The 12,123-nt window shown below is 44.9% G+C and overlaps 1 protein-coding gene across 1 annotated transcript; it reads right to left on the bottom strand.

Moving 5' to 3' along the window:
* Positions 1 to 418: 418 nt before the first annotated feature.
* On the bottom strand, positions 419 to 5,407 carry LOC147663072 (uncharacterized). Its single transcript, XM_086950703.1, has 2 exons — positions 4,475 to 5,407; positions 419 to 853 (listed from the first exon to the last, which is right to left on the bottom strand). Exons 1-2 carry the CDS (start codon positions 5,405 to 5,407, stop codon positions 419 to 421), a joined length of 1,368 nt encoding a protein of 455 aa, XP_086806829.1.
* Between the last annotated feature and the right edge of the window lie 6,716 nt (positions 5,408 to 12,123).

Raw genomic sequence — 12,123 nt, 5'->3', positions numbered from 1 at the left:
AGTTTGATCTATGTATATGTAGCAGGCTGGGGAAGGATAGGCAATACACTGATTCGAGTTGTTCTGGGTTTTATTTTACTATACAGGGTATCAGAGCTTTTCTTCCTAATAGTCCGTGAAAGTCGGGGAGAGCGACTCCGTACTGCTTTCCTGCTGCCTGACTCGGGGGAGATTTGTTTGCGTCCCCGGTCGGGTGTCCGCCGAGGGATGTCTTCGTCGACGTCCGTGGTGCTCGATAGGTACCGGGAAGAGAAAGGCAAGAAAACGGAGTATCAGTACTCGTTCTACTTTGCTGTCACAGGGAAAGGAGTGAGGGACCAAACACACGTGAGGCACACTGCACTTAAGCTGCCGAGGTGAAAAGGGGGGTTGTGCTCGGGGTGGGGAAAAACACACCAAGGAGTTGGGGATCCCGGGTTCAGTCCGACGCTGCAAACTTACGAGTGACCCAACCCCTCAACTTGTCACGCACCTGGTTAAGCCATACACCTCCCCCGGGTGTATGGCTGGGCGACTCGTGGTGTCGGTGGCCTCCTGGTGTCTCCTGTTCCGCGTCCTCTGCTCCGTCTCTCTGGGTACTCTCCTCGGACCCGGTCTTCCTCCGTACTGCAGGAGTTTCTTCGACTTTCCTTTCGCTCCCTTCTCGCTCCGCATCCAAGTCTCCACTTAACTCCGCTTCGCTTCCGTCCTCCTCCGCGTCTCCTTCGTCGTTCTGGGTGAACAAGCACCCCCTTGATTCGTCCAGACCAGCATATGAGGTTTCCGTGTCCTGACGAGACTCCTCCCATTCCGAAACCCATTCTGAATTAAAGGGCCAGTGTGTGGATTGCGTGTCAACCTCCGTTTCAACGTTCTGTGGAGAGGGAGAGGTATTGTTTATTATTTGTCTATTCGTATGTTCATTACAGACATTGCTTCTTGTCGACCCCGCTGTGTTACACACCTCCCCCTCCGGACACTCACGATCGGGGAGTGGATGACGGGATAAGAAGTCTGCCCCAATATTGTCACAGCCTTTACGGTGATGGATAGAAAAGGAGTAAGGTTGCAGTGAGAGGAACCACCGCAAAACTCTCGCATTATTAGCCTTATTGCGTGCCATCCAGAGTAAGGGAGCGTGGTCTGTAAACAGTTCAAACCTCCGGCCTTCCAGGTAATATGCCAGTTTGTCAATGGCCCACTTAATTGCCAGGCACTCCTTCTCGACGGTTGCATATTTTAATTCGCGAGGAAACAATTTTCGGCTGACATATAATATTGGGTGATCCAGACCATCTTGCCCGGTCTGGGAGAGCACTGCCCCAATCCCATAGTCCGAAGCATCAGTGTGCAATGAGAACGGACGAGTGAAATCAGGGGAAGCCAAAACTGGTGTAGATGTAATCACCGACTTCAGAACTCTAAATGCCTCCTGCATCGGCACGGTGGGATGTACTGGTGACGATGCTCGCCCTGCGTTTTTCAGTGCGTCAGTTAGGGGGGCGGCAATGTCCGCAAACTGTGGGATAAATCGTCTATAGTAGCCCACCAGGCCCAAAAAGGAACGCAATTCCCGTCGTGTGGATGGGAACGGGGTGTCAGCAATGGCCCTAACCTTCTCGATTTGAGGTTCAATCAAGCCATGTCCCAAGACATATCCAAGGTATTTAACTTTGTGAAAAGCCAGCTTGCACTTCTTAGCGTTGACAGTGAGGCCAGCCTCCCGAAGCGCCTTTAACACCACAGACAGGTGCCGTAGATGAGACTGCCAATCCGGACTGTAAATGACAATGTCATCCAGATAAGCTGACGTGAAATCCGACAAACCTCTGAGAACAGAGTTCATGAGGCGCTGAAAGGTGGCAGGTGCCCCGTGAAGGCCAAAAGGAAGAACCGTGAACTCAAAATGACCCTGTTCCGTAGAGAACGCCGTTTTTTTGATGTCTTCAGGACGTAGAGGCACCTGCCAATACCCTTTTGTCAAGTCCAGGGTGGAAATGTATTTGGCCTGACCTAGGCGCTCAATTAACTCGTCCACCCTAGGGATGGGATACACGTCGAAGAGTGAAATGTCATTAAGTGCCCGAAAGTCCATGCAAAACCTTCGGCTGCCATCTGGTTTAGGGACCATTACAATGGGGCTGGACCAATCGCTTTTCGATGGCCGAATCACCCCCAATCGCAGCATTTCATCAACTTCAGCCTTAATCGCCGCTCTTCTGGCTTCGGGAACTCTGTAAGGTTTAACCCTAACCTTTTTGTTGGGTGGGGTGTCAATGCAATGTTCCGCTAGTGAGGTCCTCCCGGGTTTGTTGGAAAAAACATCCCCATACATCTCCAAAGTTCCCCTCAATTCTTCCTGTTGGTGGGCCTTGAGTTCCTCATTATGAACAAGCATGTCAATAGTAGAACCCTCACCCCCTGGTGTGTCTGTCACATGGATGTCCACAGGAGGAGGACCTAACCACTTTTTTAGCAGATTTATGTGATAAGATTGCCGCTTTCGTGTCGTTACCTGCAATTGATAACTAGTACTGCCAATGACCCCGACCACCTTAAACGGGCCCATCCACTCTGCCTTGAATTTGTGGGATGATGATGGGAGCAGCACCAAAGCCCAGTCCCCTATGTTAAGGTGTCTCCATTTTTTTCCTTTGTTGTAACTAGTTTGTTGTCTATGCTGACTCAGCTCCAGATGGTCCAACGCCAATTCCCTTAACTTAGCCAGTTTAGCTTTTAGGTCCCTGGCGTATTCAAGAGTAGCTTTTGCCTCCTCTTCCTGTTCATTAATCCAGGCATCCCGAGTCATCTCTAGTAATGACCGAGGTTGTCGGCCATAGAGCATTTCAAAGGCTGACACTCCCAGACTACTCTGTCTCTGAGCCCTAATGGCGTAAAGTGCCAAAGGCAACATCCGGTCCCAATCCTCCCCACTAACCTCCATCATTTTTCGAAGGGTGGATTTTAAGGTCCTGTTGTAGCGTTCCACCAGTCCGTCCGTTTGCGGATGGTAAACCGAGGTACGGATCTGGTGGACGTTCAAGGTGGCACAAATCTCCTTCATCAACTTTGACACAAAAGGCGTGCCCTGGTCGGTCAAAATCTCCTTCGGAAACCCCACCCGACTAAACAGCTCAATCATTTTGTCCCCGACCTGTCTGGAAGTGGCCACTGACAACGGAAAAGCCTCGGGGAAGCGTGTGGCATAGTCAACGACAACTAAAATGTGTTGGAACCCCTTTTTAGTTTTAGGCAGTGGACCGATAAGGTCCATGCCAACCCTTTCAAAAGGTTTGCCAATGACAGGTAAAGGTTGCAAAGGAACAGCCTGCGGTCTAACCATATTCTTCATTTGGCAAATTTCACAGGACTTGCAGTAAGCTTCGGTATCCTTATAAATACCGGGCCAAAAAAATTGCCTGAGGATGTTTTGGGTGGTTTTCTCCGCGCCTGAGTGCCCAGCGATGAGATGGCTGTGAGCGAAGAAAAGGACCTGCTCTCTAAAGGAGACCGGCACCAATAGTTGCGCTGGCTGACCCTCACCACTTATGCGATACAACAGGTCATGATCGATAATGAACCCTGGAAAAATTTTCGAGTTTTCCTCCCTCTGATGCGCTTGTTCCCATGCGTTGAGCAGCGTGGGATCACTGATTTGCGCAAATTTGAAGCTTCTATCCATAACCCAGGGATCTTGTGTCAGGAGCGAATTCACTGTCGGTGGACGTGACCCTGATGAGCCAAAACCCTTGGCGCCTCTCTCTGTGTCGTCCAGCTGTTGGAGGACCTCTATCCTGGTTTCTGCTATGCGCTCACAAAGTAATTGTGCCACTCTATCTCCTTTTCTTACTTGGAAGGGTTCTGTACCAAAATTAAATAGTAGGATGACCACGTTACCTCTATAATCTTCATCAATAACACCAGCCCCTACATCAATAAAATGTTTTGCTGCAAGGCCTGATCGTGGAGCAATTCTCCCATAGCAGCCCGGAGGGACTGCAACTTGTAGGTCTGTTTTGATCAGTGACTTCCCTTTTGCAGGAACCATATAATCATATGCACTGTAGAGGTCATAACCCGCAGCTCTTGCCGAACCTTTAGTGGGGGACATTGCGTTATCAGACAACTTCACAACTTGGAGGCTAAGTCTAGGCGGACGTTCCATCAGGGTATTACCCCCCCCTTTAGTGTGGCACACTGTTTTTAGTTTATCCCTAAACATGTTCAAGAAACTAGGGTTATCGGTCCCAATTATTATATCTTCGGGGAGGTTGGACATTACTCCTACTCTTACAGTTTGTGGAGGCGCCCCAATCTGTTCAAGCACAATGTCAGCAATGGGGTATGGCCGGATATCCCCATGAACACATTTAATGTTTACTATCCCCTGGGGAACATATTGCCCTGTCCTGACGTAGGGGGATTGTACTACCGACTGTCGGCAGCCTGAATCCAACAACGCCGATAATGAGTGACCATTGACGTTTACACTTACTCTAAAAGAGCCGCCCATCTCTGCTGAAAACAGTACCGCCCTGGGGAGGTACCCGACCTCCATTGGCTCCTCTTCATTCCTTTTCTTGGGGCACATCCGTGCAATGTGTCCCCATTGACCACAGTCGAAGCATTGTGGCCCTGGGTTGGTCATGTTCTCAGTCCTCCACGTACGGGGCCGGGTGGTCTCTTTTCCCCTTGCCGCCGGCTTCTCCAGTCGTCCAACTCCTTTCCTTTCCATTTCAAAGGGAAAATTTTTAGGTTGAGCCCGGGTAAAGGATGAGGCCATCTCCACTGCTTGGGTGGTTGTTAAATCGTTATGTTGGCGGAGCCACTTTTGCGTAGCGTATGGGAGAGCCTCAAGAAATTGTTCTAAGTAGATTCGATCAAGTATTTCTTCTTTCGTGCTGGTAGTGGGGGTTAGCCATTTATCTGCCGCCATTTTTAATCTCACGAATAAAGTTTTGGGATTTTCCCCTACTGCACCTCTCTCTTTTCTGAATTTTATGCGATATGCCTCGGGGTCTAATCCCAAATGATCTAGGATTATTTTTTTAATTTCGACATAGGTGGTGTCCCCTCTTGGATTTGCTACTTGGTACGCCGCCTGGGCCTCTCCCCCTAAGAGCGGTGCCAAGAAGAATGGCCATTTTGCCACTGGCCATCCACAGGCCCTTGCTGCCCTCTCAAAATTTAACAAGAAAGCGTCGGGGTCTTCTCCTTGTCTATATTTTTGTAGAGACACGGCCGGTGCGCCATGGGTTAGAGTTCTCTCTGTGTTCCCACTCCTTTGTGCTGGGTCCACCCATGGTTGTTTCTCCTCAATGGCTTTCTTTAGTATCTCTCTGTCGGCTTGTGCAGATACCAGGTGTTGTTCTAGCACCCACTCAATCCGTCCTTGACCCTTGACTAACTGATCTACAACGGTCTCCATCTTGACTCCGCAGATGGTGCCTATGCCCGCATTCTCCACCACTGTAGCAGGCTGGGGAAGGATAGGCAATACACTGATTCGAGTTGTTCTGGGTTTTATTTTACTATACAGGGTATCAGAGCTTTTCTTCCTAATAGTCCGTGAAAGTCGGGGAGAGCGACTCCGTACTGCTTTCCTGCTGCCTGGCTCGGGGGAGATTTGTTTGCGTCCCCGGTCGGGTGTCCGCCGAGGGATGTCTTCGTCGACGTCCGTGGTGCTCGATAGGTACCGGGAAGAGAAAGGCAAGAAAACGGAGTATCAGTACTCGTTCTACTTTGCTGTCACAGGGAAAGGAGTGAGGGACCAAACACACGTGAGGCACACTGCACTTAAGCTGCCGAGGTGAAAAGGGGGGTTGTGCTCGGGGTGGGGAAAAACACACCAAGGAGTTGGGGATCCCGGGTTCAGTCCGACGCTGCAAACTTACGAGTGACCCAACCCCTCAACTTGTCACACACCTGGTTAAGCCATACACCTCCCCCGGGTGTATGGCTGGGCGACTCGTGGTGTCGGTGGCCTCCTGGCGTCTCCTGTTCCGCGTCCTCTGCTCCGTCTCTCTGGGTACTCTCCTCGGACCCGGTCTTCCTCCGTACTGCAGGAGTTTCTTCGACTTTCCTTTCGCTCCCTTCTCGCTCCGCATCCAAGTCTCCACTTAACTCCGCTCCGCTTCCGTCCTCCTCCGCGTCTCCTTCGTCGTTCTGGGTGAACAAGCACCCCCTTGATTCGTCCAGACCAGCATATGAGGTTTCCGTGTCCTGACGAGACTCCTCCCATTCCGAAACCCATTCTGAATTAAAGGGCCAGTGTGTGGATTGCGTGTCAACCTCCGTTTCAACGTTCTGTGGAGAGGGAGAGGTATTGTTTATTATTTGTCTATTCGTATGTTCATTACAGACATTGCTTCTTGTCGACCCCGCTGTGTTACAGTATAACTAATGGATGGGTATTAGGATGACATACAAAGCTCCCAACATTTTTACTTTTTCTCTTAAAGGGTTCCAAATTAGGGATGAACATTAGGCTGTGCAGTAGAGGATGACGGTGTTGCTCCACTGGTACTTGGGCCTTCTCCTTAAGCAAAAGGAGCCTCTCTCAAAATCCTTAACTCTTCCCTTCCAAAATTGACCGGATTCTTAGTTTGCAAGTCCTTCCGCAAACTTGCAGTTCCACACCAGTACTCTTTATTGGGGTATCCTCTTGAAAGCTGTCTTGCATATCCGGCAAGTAACAAACCAAAGCGGAGTTCAAGCTGTGGACTCTGTTGGCCACAGTGTTTACACAAGGTAAGCAGAGCGGCCTAGATATTCAAAACTTCCAATTAAATGTATAAGAAATAAAATAGCTTATTTACAAACTCCTTGCGCTACTTTCAACATGAGAAAAGTAACACAAAAGTGGCACAAGAGTTTTGTAAATAAGCTCTAAAACATATTGTGCTGCATAATGACCTCATCTCTCACCTAATTCTGTCTCATTTGTGAATAATTTTAAAGACCTGTTCATCTGTAATATAAATATGACACACTAGGCACTTCTATACAGATACCCTTTGAATGCAAGCCTATAAGATGAGTAAAATCTATCAGGTACACTGCACACATTAAAAAAATTGAAAAAATCTTCAAGTGTTACTTTATCTTGTAATGTGTGACCTCATTTAGTCACATCAATCTAATTTTAAACACTAATTTTTCTAATATTATATATTGTTTGTTATATTGTTTTGTTAAAGTTATGGTTCTAGTTATTTATTGTATTGTTATCATTTAGATATACTTCCAGTTATTTATTGCTTTAATAAAAGTTAATTAAAAAAGTACATACGTCTTTTTTTGTGGGGGAAGCAGTCCACAATACAAATGATATTTATAATTTGAAGTATAATTCTGAGGCTAGCTCTTCACCAGATCTTTACCAGCGTGTATAGCTACAACTTACGGTACCAAAATCAAAAGAATAAAAAGTACAACGCCATTAGCAACATAGTGTGGTGAACTTATAACCTCTGTGCTCATGTAAATGTTCCATCAACTGTTACTATAGGAACAGGCAGAAAGCAGTTTGGGGGTAGGGTTAAAAGTTACTGGCTGTACGAAAACGTTATATTTACCCTGGATCCTCTACATGATGGAAAGGGAAGCAAAGTAAAACAAAACACTGTGTACCAGATTTATAACCCCCTTGCACCACTTTCGCATCCAACCACCCCAACAGAATTACAAGTCTGTGAACCTCAACAACCTCCCCTCAACCTCCGGGAATCACCACCCCCGGGAATGTGTGTATTACGGGAAGCAGACTACGTGGCCCTCTGCCTGGTGCCCTCGAGGGCCCTGGAAACTACTATGACCGGCTCCTGCAGTGTCTCGGGGTGCCTACCCCCGCTATACTGCTGTTTGCTTTGCCAGAGCGGGACTCTCACGACTCCTGCCCTCCCATAGCAAACATAGTTTGCATTTTGAAAGAAAGAGCAGTGAAATCTATTCTCACTTTCAAAATCCAAAGCAGATTGCATTTCCATATATAAATTAGCTTCTACCCATGCAAAAAAGCAATACTGGCTCCTGAAGAACGCAAACGTTCATCACACAATGTTGTTAAAAAAAACAGCAAGTACGCTCGCCATCTCAATAAACTACCTTATCCTATGTAATGTTATTTTCAATCACGTTCTGATAACAAATAATTTATTCTTCCATCGACCTTTACAAATATATTTGTAAAACATATTTATTTTACAGAAAGACACACATTCACTGGATGGTGTCATCAGTGATGTCATGAGTGATGTCACTGACCATGTCATGAGTGATGTAATATGTGACGTCATCAGCAGTGCATTGCAGGCGCGCAAGTTATAGTGAGTCCAACTAACTATAACGTGGGAATTTCAATGGTTTTATGTCAGTAAAATTTCAAGCTAACTATAACTGGTGTGAAACCTATGTTTTTTTCAGTGAATTTAATAGGTTTTTTAAATGCTAATTCCTAACTATAACTGGTGTGAAACCTCTGGTTTTTTCAGTGAATTTCATAGGTTTTTTCTTATGAAACTAAAAGGGGGCAGAGTAGACCCCCCTGACCTCCTAGGTTTGATGTGGGGGCCATAAAATGGCATACCGGGGAGCGTCCTATGGGGAAAAATGAATGATAGAGTTTTAAAAAAATGTATCCTTTTTTTAGAAATTGGAGGTAGTTCTAAAAAGAACAGTTTTTTTCTTCTTTTTGTTGTTTTATATTTATTGTTACGTTTTTTGAACATTTTGTACTTTTTTTGGCTTTTATGAACTTTTTTGTATGTTTTTGGTTATTTTTATGGGGAGAAACAAAAAACAGGAAATTGAAAATGGCTCAACAGGAGCAAAAAAAAATCAGGAAAAAATTAGGGTTTTTTGGGGCAAATGTGGTTGTCACCAGCAAGGAGGATGAGCTTTAGGCTCTGCTCACCATAGGAGATGGTCTTACCACAAAAAATACAGGTGACCCTAAATTCTCCAAACCGTGGTTGAATGCTAGGGATGGTCTCCCTTGTCTCTGGTCGCGATGGAGTGGGTTGTTTTCGTTTGGAGGTGCTGGGTGTAGATTGGGGAGGGTTGCTGGAGAGTTCTCTCATCTCTGCGGCAGCATAGTTGTTAGGATGCTAGCGCTGCATGTGCCTTATCATGGTATTGTTCCCAAATGAATATTTTTTATTTGGGTTACCCCTTGAGAGTTCCATGTCACAGATAAGGCAAGTCACCTTTGCCGCATTCACTTTCTTTTTCCCTCAGAGATGGAAAAAAACTCCCATACAATGTGTGGCTTGGGTTGGTATGGGGTATTGTGTTCTTCCAGCCACCTCCTCCTCGTCCCCTCCTCCTCTTCCTCCTCCTCCTCTTCTTCTTGACCACCAATGTGATGTTGTGGTGGTCCTCTTGGTGGTGGTGGTAGTGGTGGTGGGGCAGATGCTCCAGCTGATGCTGCTACTGTAGCCATTTCAAAGTACAAAATATACCTCAAAGATTTCAAAACAGGTCTTCCTCAGTCAAAGGACAAAGACAGAATAAGGAAAAAAGGTAAGGTCTTTCATAATTTGGAACAAAAAAATGTCCTGAACCAATGAGAAGTGTTATTTTCAGGTCACAAGACTAGGGATTTCATCATTATGAAACCAAAACTGTTCTGCGCCAATTAAAAGTGTTATTTTCAGGTCACATGACCCGACGCACTTACGCAACGCTCCCCGGGTCGCGTAAGCGCGTCGGATGTTTACGTTGCGCGATCGTATTCGCTCGAGTGCTTCCGGGTGCCCTTACGCTGTGCGTATCACATGGACGAGGCTACGCGATACGTCACGATGTTGTTTTTATTCGCGGCAATAGCGCTAACGGGACGCTCTCTGGAGCGCGCCCTGGGGCGCTTCAAAAGACTACGCTTTTCGGGGCGCTAACCGGAGGGGCGCCCCCGGAGCACTCCAGGGCACAAAAAAAAAAAAAAAGATATACATTTAAAAAATTGTTTTAAATACAAATATAATATAGGATTCATTCATTTTCAAAAATATTACATTTCATAGCTATAGACATTTGCTATTAACAAAATGTTGAAATTCACTGAAAAAAAGATAGGTTTGGGGCCTTATATATAGTTAGGAATTAGCATTTATATTTCACTCTGGAGCGCTCCCGGTGGGCGTACCGGTGAGCGCCCCGGTGCGCGTACCAGGGCGTGTTCCGTCAGCGCACTTAAAAAAAAAAGAAAAAAAAATGAAGGAGTGAGCATGAGGAATGGGGACAAAGAGAGTGGTGTAAAGAGAAAGAGAGCTAGAGGGAGAAACACAGAGGGACTGTGTAATAGATAGTAAAACAGAGAAAAGGTGTAAGAGGAAGTAACTGAGAAAAGGAAAATGAATAAGGGAGCAAAAGAAGAGAAGAAAGAGGAAGAAAACTAAAGCAGAGGTTCTGGGAGAATGTGAATGGGTGATGAAATTAAAAGGAAGGAGAGTTAAGAATGGGGAATGACAGGTAGTGACGGAACCAGGGAAAAGGAACAGTAGTGACGGAGGGAAAGAAAATAGCAGTGAGTGTAAGTAAAGAGGAGTGAAAGAGGGTGGATAAAAGTGAATAAGGGTAAGACATGGGGAGTGACAGAGAGAAAGAAGAGAGAGAGTAAAGGAAGGAGTGTCAGAAAGGGACTAGGTAAACCAGTAAAAAAGGTAAGTGAAGGAGTGTGGATGAGCAGGGGCACTGAAAGAAGTTGAATGTGGTAGGAAAGTAAGGAAAAGAGAAGTAAACATGGAGGATAAGAATAAGTGAGGGAAGCAGAGTAAGAAAACAGGGGTGAGGTAGGGTGAGAGAAAAGTAGTGAGGTTAAAGCAAAGGGTGATGACAAACTACATTTTGTAGACACACTTACCATATAATTAATGAAAACTTACTTGTATCTGTGAAAGACAAAAGAAAAAACAAGTTATAATTAGTAAAATATATATTTTAAAATAGAAGAAACAGGTCAAGAGGTAAAAAATCAAAAAAAGTGTACTAAGAAATAAAGCAAGAGTGAAGGATAAAAAAACAGAAATAAAGTAATATAGAAAGACAAAAAAGAGGGAAAAAGAAATAGAAGGAGAACAAATTACTGAAGGTAAGTAAGATACTAAAAGAATGCGAGATACCAAAACGAAATCAGGAAAGATAAGAAAGTAAAAGGAAAATGAGTGAAAAGGAGAGGAGTGTAAATGAGGAACTATTAATAAGAAAAAGGAATAGAAGATGACTGAGAGTGAGTGAAGGGAAGTCACAGAGTGAAGGGATGAAGGGAATGAGGTTAATATAGAACGATGGAGGAAAAAGGAGTGAGAGAGTAAGTACACAGAAAAACAAAGGGAAGGACTGAGTGAACTGCAGAACAATGAGTGAGAATGGAAAAAGAGTAAAGGGCCAAAAGAAAGAAAGAGAGGGGGAGAAAACTAAAGCAGTGGTACTGAGAGAATGTGAGAAAGATGAAAAGTGGTGGAAGGGAGAGAGGAAATGCAGACAGTTCAAATTGGATTGAGGAGTTGTGAATGAAGCGGAGTAAAGGAACAGCGATGAAACAAAGTTAAAAAAAGGCAGTGTAAATTAGTAAAGAGAGCTAAATAAGGGTGGAAAAAGGAAAATGAGTGTGAGACAATGGGAATACAATATAAATTACACAATGCAAACTATAGAATGACTTCTACAATATGTTACATTGTTTATTTTTGCTGTTCTCAGAATATATTGAATTTCACTTAAATTAGTGAGTTCAAACTTTCATCATATAACAGCGGGGAAAAAAAAACACAATCTAAAAAAAAAACATAAAAACGTACAACTCATATATGTACACTAATCTTTGATTCACTTACTTTTCCGTGAGGCCAAATAGAAGATAGTGAAGGTCCTTTTGGTGGAAAAAAGTCTGCTGTTCTCTATAACATCCATTTCATCGACTTCCTATGAAAAAAGATCTAAGAACATCATACCTTACACTTTCCTTACGGCCAAATCGTGTGAGATATATGAGTATTTTTTACTATGAGATCCACTTACAGTACCTATATGAGATACATAATTTTAATCATTAGATTAACTAACTAACTAACTTTTATTAACTATACCCGTCTTCAAAGGCCAATTCCCTTTACTAAAACTTTGGTTTCAAAAACACTAGGTAAG

Source organism: Lissotriton vulgaris, unplaced genomic scaffold, assembly GCF_964263255.1.
Source record: "Lissotriton vulgaris unplaced genomic scaffold, aLisVul1.2 SCAFFOLD_5775, whole genome shotgun sequence".
Taxonomy (NCBI): Eukaryota; Metazoa; Chordata; class Amphibia; order Caudata; family Salamandridae; genus Lissotriton; species Lissotriton vulgaris.
This window is presented reverse-complemented; position numbering and strand designations above follow the sequence as displayed.

Coding starts and splice junctions, on each gene's coding strand:
- LOC147663072 (XM_086950703.1), bottom strand. CDS start 5,407: ATGGAGACCGTTGTAGATCAGTTAGTCAAGGGTCAAGGACGGATTGAG. Junction 854..4,474: donor AGATGGGCGGCTCTTTTAGA/GTAAGTGTAAAC, acceptor CCCTCTCCACAG/AACGTTGAAACGGAGGTTGA.